This window comes from Lissotriton helveticus, chromosome 4_1, assembly GCF_964261635.1.
Source record: "Lissotriton helveticus chromosome 4_1, aLisHel1.1, whole genome shotgun sequence".
NCBI lineage: Eukaryota > Metazoa > Chordata > Amphibia > Caudata > Salamandridae > Lissotriton > Lissotriton helveticus.
Window position 1 is genome coordinate 1,367,017,197 of NC_136063.1, and position 20,147 is coordinate 1,367,037,343.

The 20,147-nt window shown below is 44.4% G+C and overlaps 1 protein-coding gene across 1 annotated transcript in view; it reads left to right on the forward strand.

The window, feature by feature from the left end:
- Window positions 1–13,314: 13,314 nt before the first annotated feature.
- GMPR (guanosine monophosphate reductase) overlaps window positions 13,315–20,147 on the forward strand; it is a 429,723-nt gene continuing 422,890 nt past the window's right edge. The window contains exon 1 of the mRNA XM_078687924.1: window positions 13,315–13,656. Within this exon, the coding sequence (XP_078544050.1) occupies window positions 13,570–13,656 (87 nt within the window). The 5' untranslated portion in view covers window positions 13,315–13,569. The remainder of the gene's footprint in view (window positions 13,657–20,147) is intronic.

Genomic DNA, 20,147 nt, shown 5'->3' on the forward strand with positions numbered 1-20,147 from the left:
CCCCTTCTCTCTTATTTTTCTTAGCTAATTTAATTTCTTTTTGTTTGGCTTCTTTACGCCATAAGCGGAAGGAGTCAAACATTGCCAGCCGGGCTTTCTTTTTGAAGAGTTTAACTTCAAGGTTGTCTAAGATTTCAGAATCAAAACTACCATATTGGGGCCATTTTAAAACACCATCTTTCCTAGTGTATTTAATCCATACTTCGTTGTAGGTGATGGGGCCTACCCCATGTTTTACGTATAGCTCGTAAGTCGGAGTTCCAACTGGAGGAACCGGACATGAGTCCTCCAATCGGGAGTCCCTATTATTACCACCAAGACAAAATAAATTCCCAAGTCTAAGACTAGGCATCCTCGCTCTCTAGTCTAGTTCCAAACTTCAAAGGATTATCGATTACGATATTTCTCGTGAATACACGAGTCCTTCGGTTATGGTGCTTGCAAGTACCAATACAAAACCTTTTGTATCCCAAAGATACCACAAAGTAAGTCCAACTAAGGACTGGGAGACGCTCCACTTATACTTAACTTGAAAATATCTCGATGACGTCACCAGAAGACTCGTCTCAGTGTTTCGCTCTACCAAAAACTTCAAGGGTCCAAATCAGGGCGATAGCCAGGGCAGCAGTCCTTGTAGCCGTCGGGAAGCGGGGAACCTCGCAGCAAAGACCTTCGGACCACGTCGACATGCAGGGGTCGATGAGGTGGTTGGCCGACCTCTGGAATTTCCACACGAAGCTCCTCACAATCTTCTGGCTGACTGGTACCACTGGAATCGCCCCAAATGTTGGGCGCCAACTGAGGTACTGGGTTTTTAAGAACCGGCACAGAACCGGTAACCCAGCAGTGCCAGGGAATCAACACCCAGAGACCTCGGGTTCTCCTGATCCAGACCTACAGAAACTTCAGAGTCTTCTAGGTGAAGTCAAAGATTAGTTTATTGGCTGCACCCAAGGTAACAGGTGTCCTAGAAGTACAATACGGGTATGTTCTCAGGAGACTGCACACTTTTACAAAGTCAGGCTTCTCTTTTTATACACGATTCTAGGCCCTAGGCAAAACATTCTTGGTTGTAAAATAGTTAACATATTCTGGTTCAAAGAAAAAGCAGAGTCATGATGACATGTCCATATTTCACTTCGTGCTGCCTACAACAAATCATTTGGCAAGGCCCAACATTTCATCAGATATCACTGGACCCCTAATAAAAACGGGCACCTCCCCACCATAAAGTAAGTGAAGCAAAGGAGTGGAGAAAGATGTGAGCGAGATATGGCAGGTGTGCGCGCTGAAATGGTTTTATGGCTGGTTGAGCCTAGATGCTATCTTGCTCGGCCACTGGGAGGGAACTGACCTAACGAGTTCGGCCTGGAGCAATGGTTCTAACTTGTACTGAGGTCAGGGAAAAGTCGATTAAGGAGTATGTGTCCTTGTGGAATCAAATTCAACTGGATTAAGGCCTATGTAAAGGGCAACATATAAATGGGAGCCAAGGGTTCAGAATGTAAGTGACGATTTCGAGGTGAAATCGTCACTCGAACACGCCGAAAATACATGTACATGATGTACTCGTCATTCTCGGTGTTTTGATACCAAATTCGTCATATTTCGACGAAGTTTTATTTCTCGAGTCCAGTATAATTATAAGAATCCAGATTTTCCGAACCACAGTCTCGCGGGAACATGTTTTGGCCTCCTCCGGATGCTTTGTAAGTTTCTTCCCTTGCTCTCAGAGGAGCATAGGAAGACGACGGTGCAGGCATTAATAGGCTCTAGACTGGACTACTCTAATGTTTTATAACTTGGCCTGCCGGAATATCTTTTGCAACGGCTGCAGGTGGTCCAGAATTCGGCCGCAAGGGCCATCTTTGGTCTGCACAGGCGAGCTAGAGCTTCCGGTCTTTTGCAGTCGCTCCATTGGCTGCCTATCCGCAAGCGGATAGTTTTTAAGGCCTTGACCCTGGCCCATAATGCTCTTCATGCCTCGGGAGCCAAATATCTCCAGAAGAGGCTTGCCTTTTACCATCCGGCCAGATCTCTGAGGTCTGAATCACTGTTCCTTGCTGTGGTCCCACGAGTAAAAAGGGCCCGTATTGGAGGTCGCTCTTTCAGGCTTTTGGCGCCTCAGCTTTGGAACACTCTGCCCCTAGCTTTACGCAGTACCTCCAATCTGCTGAATTTTAGGAAGGGCCTTAAAACTTGGCTGTTCACCCTTTAGGTTCTTTCTTCTTCCCCCTGGGCCTGGTTTATTTTACTGTGTTGTGTTTTCACTTTTTTGTTTTCTTAATAAAAGCGCCGGGACACTCCAATGGAGTAGCCGTGCGCTATAAAAGTTTACATTAACATAACATAACATAACATATAGCTGGGTCTGAACTGGGGTGGCGAAGTGAGCTAAAGAAAGATGATGGTTTCAACCCAGATCTGTGACTGGGGATGAGTATCTGAAAAGTTTCAGCGCTCTGTCCATCATCTCCTTGTGTTTGCCTTGACCTCAGGAGTGGGGGCACTGTGTTTAGGAGTAACTTATGATTGCAGAGGTGAGAGGCGCATTTGCCCGGTGGTCATGAGGGAAGGAGGTCATAGGGGGATCCAAAACTTATTGTCGCACTGGGCGTCTCCAGCACTAATGTCAGCCTTGGATTAATGTACCTGCTGGAGAGAGATTGGACTTTTTTAGTGACAGTTTTGACTCAACTAGCGCAGAGGGTTAATATGCCTGTGGCAAAGAACGTGTACCATGCGCATTACGGAACAGTATTTTAAGTGCAGAGCTCAGTGGGTTACAGCTTTTGACACAGAGATCCTTTTGTTACTGTGCAGTTCATAAGTTACAATCATAATCTAGCACAGTGGGCTATGAACTTCTTTAAGGAGCTGAATGCACGCTGCATTGTACAGTTTAGAAAGTTATGTTTTTTACGAGTCTTTCATTATCCCAGTGTTGCTAAAAAGGGTTTGCTTGGGTAGAAATACATTCTTATTTGCAAAGCCAACCATAACCACTGTTGTTCATTCTGAATCCTGAGTTTGTGCTTCTCCAGACCAAGCGCTTCTAAAAAATGGTTATCAGTATGGATGACGGGTGAATCCTACACCTTGTAGTTCCCTTTTTCTTACGTCTCTGTGTGTGTGATGTAAAGTGCTCCCACACCCCAAACTGGTATAGGAGGTGCAATAAAACAAATGGAATACATGTGAGAGAAGGGCTATGGCAAGATTGGAGGCACTGTTGGAGGGTCTTAGTGAGTGAATCGTTGAGAGCCCCAAAAAAGGTTGTCATATCCTGGTGCACTGTAAGATCATCATTTACTATGCGTTAAGGGCTAATGCAATTAAATATATAATGAATAATCTAAATGTGTTCCAAAATGCAAATATTTTTATTTTTTCTAATTTTCTTGTAGGGAGAAGGCTACATTACCGTCCGAATTTATTATAGGCATCCGATCGCTCGATAACCACTTGCTGATTGATGCACATCGACTTAAACTCACCTCCACACTGACCTGTGAGTCGACATGTCAACTTAGGGCCTTATTCAGGGCTTTAAGTGGGATGAAAAAACTGGGGGGGGGGGGAGTTCTCTTAAAGGGGCATTGCCAATATAATTAAGGGCATGGCTTAAAAACACCTAAGCTAAAAATTTGTGCTTAGCACAGTGTGCCGCCAGACTTGCATTTTCCTGTTTCTGTCATTGCATCCAGATATATGATACAACAAGTAACATCATAGCTACAAGAAGTCAGGGCTATTTGCTTTGTCAATAGTTGTTAGTTGCATACGATAAATAAGCAGCAACTGTGGCTTGTATATAATATTGAAAACGCATCCACTTAAAGCCCTGGTGACACCACGGCAATGTTGCTGCTCCTGAGTTCCAAAAAGAGAAGGGGAAATCCAGAGAGAAAAGAACCCTCTTTAAAGGATTTCCCTTCCCCTACAACGCTCCCCTGGCCTGACCTCATGACGTAGCTTCTCCACTAGTGATAAGGGAGCAGTGTGAGCATGCCTACATCGATGGGCCTGCTGTCACTGCAGTCTGGAAAAAAACTGACTGCCTGAGCCAGGGCACAAAACAGAGCCCGATAGAGACCCGTTTCGAGGCCTCCTTTAAAAACTGGTAGGGTAGTGGGAGTACCGGCTGGGCGGTGACGTGGGGAGGGGGAGGGGCAGGGTGGGGGGTAGTAATGTATGGAATCCGGACCTTAACGGGTAAGTAAACATAAAAATGAAATAAAATAAAACGAATTTCGTTGCGCGCACTGCATCGCCAAATGCGATGCCGTGCGCACAACGAAATTCGTATCATTTATTTTTATGTTTACTTACCTGTTAAGGTCCGGATTCCATTCATTACTACCCCCCACCCTGCCCCTCCCCACGTCACCGCCCAGCCGGTACTCCCACTACCGGCCGCGATTGTGCAAGGGGCTTGTAAATAAGCCCCTCAGTGAGCACTGCTGGGACCCTAGTTTTATGCTGCACTCTCAGTGGTCGTGAGGAGGCAGAGCGTCCAAGTGCGATCATGTTAGTCACAATTGTCAAAGAATACGCATTCTTCTACTTTAAAGTACATTTCAGGACACTTCTGGTATCAACACAAAGTGTTTAATGGAAAGCAATGATCATTGGGAGCATCCGGTGACACAGGTCCAAGAAGCTCTCTCGATTTCACACTGCTGCCGGATTGCCTCTGATTGGCTGCATAATGATCACATGTAGTCTATTAAGAATCTCTACGAATGTATCATTTGTGTCAAATGATTACATTCTTAGACATTCCCTATAGAATGCATGTGATCATTACGCAGCCAATCAGAGGTTATCCCGCAGCAATATTTTGCAAAACACATTTTCTGTAGCAGGTGCTGTTCATTCGCTAATCACAAGTTATATTGTTCATCACTGGTGCTTAAAGAATGAGGCAGTTCACACCAGCATTGCAAAAAAATAACCTTTTCATATCAGGGTACCATTTTGGACATTATGCTAGTGTCATCCAACTGACCAAGTCCCAGAAATGCCCACCTGCCCCCATGTCCGAAGTCATTGACTTGCCCCTACTAAAGGAGCCTTTTGTTAAATCGCAGACCCTCTCCCCTAATTTCACAGGACCTTTGTTCTAGCGCCAATCTCACCTTCTGCTCAACCTTGCATAATGCTTTCTTGCAAGTCTGTGATGCTACTTTTTGAATTCTTCCTTCAACCACATCCTCTGCTTTTGCATGTACTACTGTTCTAGCTCAAACTGGAAAGGCCATACTATGTGAAGCAGTGTAATCTGCCTCTTCCACTCTTCCCTTTGATTGATGGCAATGGATCACTCATTTAATAGTCCATATTCATCACTGCATTAATCTCCTTTTCTTCTGCCCTTTCTTTCTACAGGGTCCTTGTGTGACACCTTCCGGGCCTTGTTTATGAGGCCATGTGGCACATTTATGCCGCCATTGCATCACTTTTTGTGACACAACAGCAACATAAAAAATGCGCCATGTTGCGTCCTATTTACAAACTGACGCATCTTGTCAGATGCGTCACTTTGTAAACCCCTGTGCCACATCATACCTTTACCAGGTATAATGTATCCTGCAAAAAAGCTTGTAGAAGTGGCACATTAAAATCTATAAGATTTCAGTGCGGCACTTCTAGGGTGCTACTGCATCAATATCTTATGCCTGCCTCACAGCAGGCGTAAGACTGATGCAGGCCCTTTTACATGGGGCTTGCCCCATGTGAAAGGACACATTGCTGGAGTTGTGTCTGATTTCAGGCACACCCCAACAATGCACTAATTTTGTGAGTGAGATACGTCAGAAATATTGACGTAGCTGTAACTCCTTGCGACATGAAGCTCCGTACATTAAATACAGCGCATCCATCCTGTTGCAAGTAGGGTGCAGTGAAAACTGTTGCATCGCTGTTTTCACGCAGCGATGCACCAGTATTCATAAATTAGACCCTCTGTCTTTTGATATATACGCAGCTCCTGGATTGGAGGCAGTGATCTGTAAAGCTCAGAATGCTTGTGCCACTAAGTGCAGTAACAGCAGTAGTGATTACACACAATTTTCTCTTTAAGTAAATTCTCATACTACCTCATGGACCCAAAATGCAGTGATGTCCTTGAGGTCTTTCTTCACACAATGATTGGCATAAGTCGATCACAGCATGCAGTATCAAATGAGGTGAGCTGTAAGGGTGAAGTCACACACACGGAAAGAGTACTCACTATCCACCCCAGTCGCTAATATTTAAGCTTGTCATCAATTTCCTGACGTGAAGTCTACACATACATCAATATTAGAACATTGGAATGTTGGGAGCTCCATTGAAAACAATGGAGTGCTCTGGGCTTAAAATGGCTGGTATAAGCCTGGAGCTCCAACATTCCAATTTTTCTTTGTTCACAGCCCCGGAGGGAGCCTGAGGGGATTCCAATCCCCTCACCCTGCCAAAAGGCTTTGTTCTTTTTTGTTAGAACATTCTACCCTCTAGTGGCAGAATGTTCTAATAGCCTTATAGCCCTTCGTAGCTGGGCTATAACGCTATTAAAGTCCCTCTCCCTTGTTAAAGGCTCTCGCCTTCGGCTCGGGCCTTTAACGCTGGAGAGGACCTTTAATAGCCGGTATAGCCCTCTAAGGCGGGCTATAAGGCTATATTAAAAGGTGGAACTTAGTGACCAGGTAGCACAGATATCTCCAAAAATGGACTAATTTGCATAGGAGCATTCTCGAACATAGAACGTTTGGGATAAGGGTAAAATTAAAGGGACAGCACCACATAAATTCAAAGGACAGCACTGCAAGCATCTGTCTTGAGCTTCCCCAAAAACTGATTTCTGGTCTTCGCCATGCTCAAACTGTGGTTGATATAATGGTCAAATATTTGAAGTTTGATCAAGTAGTTCTAGATCTCAGTTCAGTCCATTGGCTATCTGTGGTTAGTATGCTCAAAATTAAGATTGTAGAAAATCCACACATTGGCTCTTATGGCGCCTGCCCTCCCTGTCTCTTGAGCAGATGTATGGGCTGATGTCTGTCTCCATCATTTCCGGCTTTGTCAGAGGTTCTAGAAAGGCAGAACCGGATGTGGTCAGGGGACTGGCATCTGGGTCCCTGTGTATTTCACTGGGAAGAAACACAGAAGTACTGGCAGGGCAAACATCAACATTTTAAACAGGTGCAGCACAACAGGGATTGCACAGTTCCTAGTGCACAAGCATTCCAAACCTGTTTGAAAAGTTTGCCACCTGTGCACCTTTCAAGAGCATTGTTACTTAGGCTGCGAGTGCACTGCCTCGGCCCCCAAATAGCAATGACCTTCTAATTCACAGCTTCCTCTCAATACTTGGAAAACTAAATAATCAACAGAAACAGCTGGTCACAGAGTGTCTGCAGCAGGACTTTCGGGATGCTGATTTGGAGTATCACCCAAGTGAGAATGGTGTCTGTTCACTCCTCCACCTATACAATCCTCTCAGGGAGTTAAGGACACACTTTTGAGATCTCTCTGTAACCTATATTTCACTTATGCCTTAGCTGTACATGTTCTGTGAGCACTGAAAGCTTGCACTACTCTGCCCTGGTTAATATGTTCTGCAGCAAATGGAAGAGTGTTGTGACTGCCATCTCTGAGAAAGCGGAGCTTGTTTTCAGTAGCGGCTCCTGGGGGGAGTGCTACCAGGCGGTAACGCAGGGTGGGGCATAGTAAACTCTGGATTATGGCTGAACGGAGGTGAGTATACAAATAAATAAATAAAACAAATTTCGTTGCGCGCGCTGCATCGTCAAATGCCCCTCCCCCACCCTGCGTCACCACCCGGCAGCACTCCTTCCAGGAGCTGCTACTGCTTGTTTTCCTACTTCTGTGCTGTACCTGTTCTGTGAGGAAGCAAACTTGCACTGCTGTTGCCCAAATGTATGTGTCATACCATTGATCAAGCTCAAACTGCAGAGTCCCTAGGTCGGGGGAAGCTTGCACTGTTTTCTGTTCTATAAAAAAGGGGTGTTTCCACTGCTGTTGCACCATTTTATGACAAAGGATATAATGAGTGTACTTACAGCAAGTCCCTTAAGAACCGGAGACTGTTTCACAATGTTTGATATGAGACACCAAATCTTATAGTCAGTCCTGAAGGAGACTGTTTAGAAGCAATATTCATGTGCCGCAACCTGTTGATTGAAATGATCCAGCACTTGGCCCTCCTAATTCAACAATTGTAAAAACCATTTTAGCGCACCCATCTATGACTTTAAAAGTAAGTTTGACATTTTAACATAGAGAGAACATAAATGGACATAATAAAGGGAGGACATAATTTCACACAAACTAGAGAACCCGTAACTATATGATTGTATAACCAGTGAACAGTGTACTCTTGGATGCTACTTAATACTGTATGGGAAACCAACCAACTGATAAAACATACATCATTATGTCAGTGTGGGTTTTAGCTCCATAAGAGTTTTGGCTGCTTCTTCTAGAACTTTTGTGCTTCTGGTATGTTTGTATTATGTCTCTATACAAAGAATGTGCAACAGCCCTGTAACTCCTCTTTTTCCTTGCTCATAGTGTGTTGATTACTGCTCTGTATGTGTGAGAGAATTGTACAATGTTTTACTGTTACTATCACCTGTACGTAACTTATTCTTGGTTTAGGGAAGACTGCTCTGCTGCTTTCCTTGTTGTTACTTTTTTTATGACGCTAGGTATAAAACTTTCCACTACACAACAGACAAGAGCAATTCACATTGTCAATGCTTGTTTTAATGCATTATGTGAATGAAAGCCTGAACCTGTCCAAAAATATATGAGCAGAGTTTAATTTTGGTTTTAAGTGTGAAACAATCTTTTTTTTTTTTTTAAATGGACCGTTGGGGCAACTTTGTAAAATATTAAAACATCATTGACAAGTGGCTCCTCTATGGTCATGTGTTACACATTCAGCAATATCTATGGAAATTTAGCCAAAAGCACTTTGCATGCTGGGGCTTTGATCCAATAATGACAATGTTAAAACCAAATGTACGATCCCCACAATGCACCATGGGCCTCATTTATGAGAAATGACGCATCGCTGCGTGAAAGCCGCGATGCGTCACTTCTCAGTGCGCACTCCTTGCGACATGATTGATGCGTCATATTTACAGTATGACGCATCATGTCGCAAGGAGTTACAGATAGGTCAGTATGTATTTCTGACGTATCTGTAAGCGCAAAAGTCACGCATTAATGGAATGTGTCACAAAAGTGACGCAACTTCAGCAATGCGTCCTTTCACATGGTGAAAGCCCCATGTGAAAGGGCTTGCGTCAGTCTTACGCCTGCTGTGAGGCAGTTGCAAGATTTTGACGCAACAGCGTCCTAAATGTGACGCAGTGAAATCTGATAGATTTCACTGCGTCACTATTATGAGGCTTTTTGCGAGGGAACGCCCCCTCTGCATACATTATACCCGACGCAGGTATAATGTAGCGCAGGGGTTTACAAAGTGACGCATCTGCTTAGATGCGTCACTTTGTAAATAGTGCGCAACAGGAGGCATGTTTTACACCACCGATGCGTCACAAAAAGTGACGCATCGGAAGCGCAAAACTGACGCAAGGCCTCATAAATGAGGCCCCATGTTGTTTGAAATGTCAGAAATTACAGATGGTATCATATGTCATAGTGTCACTTGGCAGACTTGAGAAATACAAAATAAAATGAGTTTCTGGCTTTCTTCATTTTCCTCTCTTATGCTGTTAGAAATTGGTTTTTTGGTTCGCTGAGATTTTTCCCATAGGCCAAGCAGAACCCACCACTCTAGTCAGGGTAAGCTAAATACACAACTAAAATAACCTGTACACACCCTCTGGTAGCTTGGTGAAGAGCAGGCAGGCTTATCAAAAAGAGGCAATGTGTAAAGTATTTGTGCAGCAAACACACACACACACAGTAACACAATGAGTACACCACAAAAAGACTCTACACCGTTTTATATACATTGGTTCTTATATTATAAACACAACGAGATCAAAATTTCAAGAATCCAATATGTACTTTTCAAGTTATGACCTTTAAGCATAAAAAGTAAACACAATGCTAAATCAGCGCTCACAATAATAAACGTTTTGGCAGTTGTGGGAGCCAGGGTGCAAACGACTCTCAATCTGTTCAGGAAATATGAATGGTTACTTCCTCATTGTGTCGGGCTTAAAGGAGTGTGCAAAGAGTACCAGACGAAGGTCCTGCAAGGGTCTGTGGGGGCAAGGGTGTGCAGGAAAGCTCAACTACCCACAAGCAAGCAGGGTGATTAGAAGGACCTTGCAGGTACGATTTCACAGGACCTCTTCGACAGCCAAGGAATGGGATGTTAACTGTGGTTCTTTTGGTGTGACAATAGGGCAGACTAGGCAGTCCAATGGCAAAGCGATAAACCGAGGCGGAGATCTCTTTTGGAGTCTGGGCCCATCCCACAGGGTTGCGGCAAACAGCTGAAGTAGTTGTCGTACTCCCGGGGCCACGCTAGGAGAGCATCCTCAGCATTGCAGTGAGTTTTACTAACAGGGCCAACACTGCAAGCACGGCCCGGGCACGACGAAGGTGGGGGCAAATGCAGAAGCAGGCACAACCGTCGGCGGAAAGACACTGCAAGCCCAATCAGTGCAGGTGATGTCTTTTGGTAAAATTGAGTTAGCGATCAGGCACAGCTGATCTTTGTCAGATTCAGGCTGCCAGGCTTACCAGTTGCAGGGTTCCCCCAGCAGTAGTAGACTAAAGTATTTGAAGGTCTTGAGACTTTGGGAACAGGGGGCAAGCCAGCCAGCCCTTGGAGAACGCTTTAGGTCAGCACAGCACAAAGGTAGCAAGCAGTAGGCCACCATAACAAGGCAGGTAAAAAAGTGGCAGTCCCTACTGCCACTTTTGCATCAGGTCATCACAGTAGAGCAGTTAGCATAGTGGCAGTCTCTCCTGGCAGCACATCAGTCCTTCTGGCAATGTGCAGATGCAGAGCCAGCAGTGTCTGGTTACAGGTCCATCAAAAGTCTCTGATTTGGAGGGGTCGGAGCCCCAGGACTTATACCCAAAAGTGCCTTTGATGTTGGGGTGACTTCAAAGGAGCCTTCTGAAGTGCAAGTGTTCCGTTTCCATCCCAGTCCTGCCTGCCTGCCAGTCTAGCTATGGAACGTAAATGAGCCCATTGTGTGGGGACAGGACACTACCTATTCGAGTGGAGTGTCAGCCCCTCCCATCCCTTTTCGCCAGGCAGTCCCATCAGTGTGCAGATGAATGCAGATGCAGTTGAATGTCCTGTGTTGTGACTGTCTAGAGGGAATGCATAAATGTAGCTGTCACCCAGCCCAGACGTGTATTGGAGACAGGCTGTCAGGCACACAGAGCAGTAAAAGTGGCATTGCTAAAACAGTAAGGTTAAATCTAACTTCACCAGTAAGGAAGATTTATCAATACAAATTCAAAGATATGAAACATGAAAAGTCTATTCCTTTCTTTAAAATATATAAGGTAATTCCCATAGATAGCCTAGGAGAGGGGTAGGCCTCACAATAGTGAAAAACGAATGTAGCTGTTTATCACTACTAGGGCATGCAAAACATAACAGTACATGTCCTACCTTATATTACATAGCACCCTGCCCTTAGGGCTACATCAGACATACCTTAAGCATTACATATGTAATAAAAAGAGAGTTTTAGGGCTTGGCGAGTAGTTTTAAATGCCAAGTTGAAGTGGCGGTAAATTGTCCTCATAGGCACTGCACTGGCAAGCCTGAGACAGGTTTGAAAGGCTACTTGGATGGCACATTCAGTGTTGCAGCCCACTATTAGCATTTAAAATATAGGCCTTAGGTATATGGCATACCACTTTACAAGGGACTCACAAGTATATTAAATATGTCAATCAGGTATACACCAATTACACAAGTCTTCAGCAGAAGCATATCCACTTTAGCGCTGATTAACAGTGGTAAAGCGCTCAGAATCCTAAGGCCACCAATGGGATAACATTAGCACTCTCTGGAAAAAAAAACTGGCATGCTGGAAATACTTTTTTACCAGAACAATGTGAGAAAAGCAGCTTGAAGATACAGAGAGAGACAAAACAATGTGTTAGCACCCCTCTTCCAAAGACCATTGCTGCCTGGAGGTTAGTGTGAGGAGTCAAGCCTTGAACAGGTGCTGCACGGGCTTCAGGGGCTACCTGGCAACTGGCAAGAGTGATAAATGCCACACCTCAGGCTCTTCGGACCAGAAACACTAAAGCTTACGCAACCAGCTTTGTGAGTCACATATGGGATAACAGCTAGAACAGGCAGGTAATTTGCCACTGACTTAAGATTTCAAAATGTGAGAGTGATATACAATTGAAAATGACCAAAATACGGATCCCTTGAAGGTGTTAAAATTAACTTTGAGGTGTAAACTAGAACATAATATCCAAAACACCACCTGTGAAATAGCTTAGTGGGATGGGTGCCCTCTGCAAACGTTTTAGTCAGTGCTTTAAATTGGCCGATATTGTCCGGTACTGAGCACCGGCACTTTTTTATTTTGAGAAGAAGAGTGCCCGCACTTCTCAGGAGAGATGTAATACTTTTAATTGGAGAGTACCAGCACTTCTCAGAAACAAGCAGGTACTCTGTCTGGTACAGGGTACCTGCACTTCTATTTTTCCATTTCAAGCACTGGTTTTAGTGGTACTTCCAGTTCAGTGCTATAACTCTCCAAATTTCCCGACTCTGACTTTTATCCTTGGGTCAATTACGGCACCTTTTTTTGTTTCACCGTACAGCCAGCAGTGTGCTGAGCACCAGCCCAGACGCCTCCAGGTCTGAGGTTAGAATAAAGCTGAACAGGGTATATAATTTGGCATTCTTGTATTTTAATCATTCCAAGGTTGATAAAATTGGTACCATTGAATTGGGTAACATTAACAATTGTTCACGTATCAATTCGTGAGATAAACATTAGGTTTGTGAAGTCACCTCTTTAAATGCTGATTCTAAAGGGACCATGTATAAAATATGCCGCAGTCGCGCGATCTGGGCGTTCATTTCACGCAGGTGAAAAGCAGCGGCGCGCCCTGTAGTAGTTCACCAGTACCCCACCCCAGCCCTCTGGACGGGAAGCTATCGATCATTGTACTGCAGTGCCTTGGCTCTGACAGAGGGAACTGCGGCGGGGAGCTCCTGGTCCGGCTCATTAGCATACACGTACACACACGCAGACGCAGCGCCCAGGGGAGGGCGGCAGTGCGGGAGGGAGCGCGCGAGGACCCAGTGCTGCTGCTGCCACCACTACCGCGGGACCGTGAAGAGGCGCAGACTAAAAACAGCCCTCTCCTAATAAAGCGATAGGGCTCGCGCTCTGAGCCTTCCTCCCCGGGCGCTATAAATACCCGCGCGGCAGAAGAGGAAGGGTTTGGCTGTCGCATCTCCGAATACGCACCTGCCAAAGTCAAAGAGAGGGAAAGGGAGCGGGAAAAAAAAGAAAAGAAAGGATAAACAAGAGAAGTGAAGAAGAAACACACAGACTTGTGGAAAGGACTAACGCGTCCAACAAAATGCCGCGAGTTGATGCAGACCTCAAACTGGACTTTAAAGATGTGCTCTTCCGGCCCAAACGAAGCAGTCTTAGAAGCAGGTCGGAGGTGAGCGCTTTCATTCTTACACTTTTTTTCTGTTTTACTAAGGCATTTTCAGTTAGAAATGCTTATTAATTAGAATTGTCATAGCGCTTTTAATATAGCGCTTCACAAAGGTGAGAAGACGGTACCAAAAACGTAATTGCTTGTGATGCAGGTGCTTTGTTTTGGATATATGAGACAGTGGTGGATGGAAGTCCGGGAGGAGGGGGTAGTGGGATATTCCGACTGTTTTTTGTACATTTCTCAAGCAGGTACTGTGTGGTTGGCCGCTAAAGGTCCCCCAAAGCGCGATCTTTTATATGTTGCTATGTTCACTATCCAGAAAACATTGCTTACTAGGAGCAGGTGCATCAGAGGGAACAGTTTGCTGACGGTGACCTAACCTATATTTATTCTCTAGTCTAGTTACAAGTATAATATTTTGCAAAAATAGAACGCCCTTCTAAATATTTGACTGAATATACTTAGCTACATGTCACGGAAACTTGATTTTTGTATAATATTTTATGCAAGCTCTTATAATCTATTATGTAAACTGTCAAACAAAATAAATGTGCTGATTTTCGGACATGGAGAGCATAAAAAGCTAAAACAGCTTTGGTGGAAGTTCAGGCAGTAAACTGCAGATTATTCTCTGGTTGGACAGGGTGAGCATTGACCCCCTGAGCTATCCAGCGTTTTTGCATGGGATGTGACGCTCACCTGTAGCCTAGTCTGCGCAGAAACGGTTTCTCGCACCCCGAGGGGACCTCATTTGTTAATCCCTTCCCAGGTCACCAGACTGGGTCAGCCCAGACGCCCATGGTTTTCAACCTGGGCTAAATTTACGCTGTCGAAAATCTGGGGGGAGGGGATCGGGAGTGGCACGCTTATGTTCGAGTATTGTCAGGGCCCCCAGTGCATTTTTCATGGAGCCCTGTCATTTTGCATCACGCCACTGACAGCTCGGTACATGTCCTTCCGATGGTTATATGATTATACCACGATTTCAATTACCACGCATGGCTTTACCACGCGAATTTTACATCGCAAGTGGCTTTACCACGCTGGTATTTACAACGTAGGATTTTACTACGCCTAGAAACGTCTTACCTGCACGTCTTTCTCTACGAGCCCTTACTTCCATCCTCCATTGAAACAAGCGTCAAAACACGTATACCAAAATAAAAAAAGGACTGTTTTTTTGACGTACACGGCACGTCTTTGGGGGAGGCTCTTTCCTTTTTCTTTTAAATTTATGTTCGTTTTTTTTTTAAAGTAACCTGCTTGTTATTTTTGGGGGGGGAGACCCCCCCCAGCCCCCCTCCGAGCCCCCCCCCCCTCTGCCCCCCAAGCCCACGCAGAACGACTTGAAGGAATACCACGTCTCCCCCCCAGCCCGTGGTAAAGACGTCGTGGAAGGCACCCTGCGTGGAAGGCACCCTGCGTGGTAAGTGTCACGTGGTAAACGTTAGTAGTGGTAATGCCTTCGTGGTAAATGATGTTTCCCCCTTCCGATGACCTCTCTGTGACCCCCACTGGCGTCCAAGTCCAGACTGTATGACCTTGACGTTCAGCGTGACCCAGGGCTGCAGAAAGTTCCCCGTGGAGAAAGTTTTTTCAGCCCACATCACTTAACTCTCGCCAGAGGGATTCATAACAAACGCGGCCTGTGGGAACCCAGGGCTGGGAACTTAATTGTTTTCCCACCATCAAATTCAAAACAATTTGTCATCTGAACTAAGAGAACTGAACCAAGGACTGCCTACACACAGAGATAACTGAATGACTAAACCACTGGAATTACAGCCTTGAAAAGCCAGATGTTAGGATGTGCAGACATGAGCAACTGTCATGGGAAGAAAGATAATGAAAGCCTAGGGGACCCGTTCTTAAAAAATAGAGCGAGTTGCCAACTAGTCCCATGTATCAAAGTCTGTGGCAACCTGTCAATTTTTAGGTCTGGCCGATAGGTAGCTTTAGTTGTGTCCCTCGCTTTACTTAATAAAAACATAAATCTAAAATACATACATATGTATGGTATTGTTATTTTGCTTTCACCCACCACGGTGTGCAGTGATGGAGAAGGCGTCAGCGAACTTCAGCCAGTGTCTCTCTTGCAGTGTGAGTGATTGAATTTCCCCAAATCATATGTGCACATCCACCTAAAAAGAAGGGCACATGAATGCCTGAGCTGCGGGTCAATACTTTACTTTGCAATGCTTTTTTCTTTCAGTTACTTACCCTTTTTAATCAGGCATTCATGAATGTTTAAATTACGATCTACTGGCAGGGCCACTGGAATTATGTGGTAGGGGAGAACCAAGTTATGCAGCAATGTTGACTACATTATGCAGCAAGAAAAGCCAAATAAACAACTGAAAGATGACCAGTCACCTACGTATGAACAGGTGTCGCCATGTTTTTAGTAACTTTTGTTCCTGTTGAGCTAGAACCATTTTTTGGTTAAAATCTGCAGATTATGCAGCAGTTGATGGGTTAAGTGCCAAATGCGGCAAATCTATAATTATGTTGAAAACACAGCAGTCACAGAATCTGATAATTACAGTGACCATGCCTTTTGACTTTACCAGTGCTTGTTTTCTTGTCCAATTGCTTCACATACGTGACTATGTAGGCCCATATTTACAATACAGGAGCAAAACTAATCCAGGTCAAGGGTGCTATTGACTAAAAGAAAAAATACTTCCTGGCGGTATCCCTGATGACATGGGGCCAGTTACCCTTTTTGTGCATTGTAATGCATTGGATTAAAATTCCCAAGTTATGTAGCGCCCGACAAACTGAATTGCCTCCTTATGCTTTAATCGTAGGCCTCTTGATCACCCAACTAGAGGGTCCTCATTGGCAGTAACCTTAAAATATTTATGCTACTTAGTGTAGACCAAAGTCCAAAAAGCAGCAAGCTCTTTACAGAGAACTTTTTATTGCAGTAATAGCATCTCAAATACAGGGCACTATAAGTTTGTGTGTGATTTACAAATAATGAGACAGAGGCAGAAAAAATCGCACCTATCATATATGGTGAGACTAGTTAAACCAATGTGGTGCTCTGGTCAGGAAGAGCAGCTTCCTAATCTATCTCCTAGGGGTATACCGCCTAAAAATACTGCACAAGAATGACCAGCACACGCAGTTTTACTTCCTTATACATGTAACAGTCATAAGATAAAGAGAATGGCAACATAGCTGGTTTGCAAGTATAATGAGAACTAATAGAATGCATACAGTTGTACATGACCCGTTTTAGAAAATTGGATAATTAATTAAGCCCTGAAGAAGTCTCTTGTGAAGAGACAAAACACGTTGACTACTTGAAAAATCTTATTTTATGAAGATTTGAATAATGAAGTTTTCTAAAAAAAAACATAAAGAATCTGTGACTTAACTATGTGCAACCCAAATCTTGAAAAAAAGAATGTTACATGTAGAAGGAAATAAGTTTGTGTGTGGAAGCGCAATGGAGACTGGTTGACATATGCCAAGATTTAAAGAGGAAGTATGTCGGAGGGACAGCAATACTCAACATAATTTTCTGTTTAGCAAAATGTATGAATAGACATGCCATTTTAAGCCTGCTCATGCTCACTTCACCTCATGCACCCGTAAGCATGCAGACCAAGATACTTCTATGTATGTGGAATACTTCCATGTATGTGTGTGTGCTTCTGTGCAGCGCTGTTTATTGCACAACTCCCCATTGTCTACTGTCCTTGATAGCTACCGGTGACTATGGCAGTTCTGTGCACATGGCTAGGGCAGTGGTACAAGTGATGGTGAGTAGGTTAAGGCATTTGTGAGCAGCTCGCTTAACTCTATGTCTTGTGTCATTATACAATGTCAAGTCCCTTCACCGCGTTCAATGCTTTAGAATGCACCCATTGGTGAAACTATTTTGCGGACCGAAGAACCTATGTTGTGGAAACACTCCAGCAAACCCGCATCAGTGACTTTGGGTGGGTACCTTGACCTTAGTATGCCCCTTCTCTCTGCTTGGCCTTCCATTGCATGGCAGGCCTTGTAGCAGCATATTTCACAGATCTCTTACTACGTCATAAAAACACTCATGCTCATATACCAATTCGATATACACCTGAATTACTACAGTGATCATATAACATTAGAACATTATCATTGGTGATTTAAAAAACCTGTATTCAACAGATGAAGTTAGAAATACACAACTGCAAGTTACACATTGTGCAATGGCGGCGAGAAAGAGAAGAGGGACTACTAAAACCAATAAACAAGCTTGACAGTAATTGATGGTTTGTTGAAGTGTGGCTTTTCAAGTCTTTGTTTCAAAGGGTCTGGTGGGTGTGCACAGGTGGTGGGTGGGCAGGAAGGTGAGGTTCCCCTGCTGCACAGATTGTTATTTGAACAGGTACTGAAGCATTATGCTGTAAGATGTTTAACAGCTTATAAACTGCTGCTGCTTCGCTCTTCTTATGTGATCCAAACAGCGTCATGCATAATATGAACTGCATTTAAGCAAAATGTCAGACAGCTTTTTCCTGCCACTTGACTAGCAAGCTACAGTGACTATAATGCTTTGGGGCATGAGAGATTTTGCTGTTGAATCATGAAATGGTGTTATGAGAGATGAGCAAGCAGTGAAACACACAGCCACAAGAGGCACAATGAATGCATTAGGAAGTCAGAAGAAAAGGGCAATGAAAGCCAAGGTATTCACCGGTTGGTCACTTAAGCTGTCTTCTTTCAGAGCAGCCTCAAGACATGTGTGTGATTTGAAACTATTTCCTAGCAACCAAGGAAAGTGATACATCTGTTGAGCTCGCTCTACCAGACCACTTTGTGGCCATAGATATTCACTGTCTGTTCTTAGTTACCCGGCTCCCTGGCTGATTATGGTTGTAGCGTGGCGGTGATAGCTCTCAGTCCCCAGGTAAACATGGAAAATAGCAAACCAAGCATGAACAAGCTGAGTTAATAGACAATTTTCACACATGTCTGTGGTAACTCATTAGCCCATGTGCACTAACTGAGTTGTAGAGGTCACCATTGCAGATCCACAAAATGGCGCCGGCTTATCCTGAGCTCAATGGGCATTTCTTTGGTGAAGATGCTGGGACTATCGATTATTCACAAAAACTGTATTTCTGTAGGGCAGCGCGTGTCAGCAGCTTTTGGAGACATGCCCATCGAAAGTGCTAGTAAATCAGGAGTCTAGGCTGGCGGCAAGGGACTCTGGATAGGTAGTAAGGGCACAAACATGGCAAGCAAATTGATCCTATCTATGACATTCACCTGGAGATCTCCTCTACTCTTTTGGCTGACCTCGAAATGGTTACAACACTTAATACAATGCCTAACTTATCTACAATTAGCATTCTACATATTCCTTCTGACCCGCCTCCTTCACAGTGTACGTATCTCTCTTCTCCCTGTGATCCTGACTCCTTCAGCCCGCTCCCAGGTACAGTCACTGCCTTCTTCCAGTATTTCAACTATTTTAACTGATTGTCTTTCTTTCCTCAATATCACTCCTGAGCTGCCATCTTCCAGTCTTTCCACTCTCACTGGTCCACTCTCCTCCCTCAATGTTTCTGCTGAACTGCACCCTCCTTCTCATTATCCCCTATGTTTCCACCCTCTTTTTCCATTCTCTATATAGTCCTCACCTCTCATTCAAAAGGCGTTCTTTTGCTAGCTCTGCCTCGAACTGACCTTGACATTATTCACCATTGGTATAAAAGAAAGATACCAAACGAAGAATGAGTCAAGCAGCAGCCTCAGTCACTGAAACTGATGGTTGGCCCAGAAGCATACAGGCCCATTTAGCAGTGTGACAACAGCCCTTACGGTGCAGGAGGCCCCCAACTCTTCATGGGGCTCCCCAGCCATTCAGTGGGCCCCTATTCAGCATAAGGCCAATGAATATGCTTTTGACCTGGGAGACTCAGGGCGCTTTCTAAACCAAACACTATTGAAGCAGGGTCCACACCTTAGACCCAAGGGACCTTAGTTAGGGGCTGAAACATGTCAACAGGTTAATAGGGCTAGAGGACCATAACATCCTTACCCCCTATTGAGACTTATTTTAACCATACTCAAACAACAGTTAATAAAGGCAAAGCAAGGTTGGTTTGAGGGATTTTTATCTTTTGGCTACCCCAGCAGTGAAAAGTCTAAAGTGCTCCCTGAAACATGGTCAAACCCATCTGGGTTTTTAGGGATCAAGAAGAGACCTGATGATGAATCATGACACTACTGGAGAGGGTTAGGGTCTTACAAAAGACAATTAATATTTTCATTTCCTTTCTTCTGATACTGACAGGATATATATTTTTTCTATCAGAAAAGCCTCACATTTAGGTAGGGGATACCCATCAGTTTTTTTCACACCCAGGGGCCCCTCATCACATTCTCTGTGTGTGTGGGGGGGGGGGCATTTTGCATTACTCCACTGAGAAGATTATCCCAGACTGGAGCAATCCAAGAATTAAGCCCTGCAGTGTCTGAGGCTATTCATC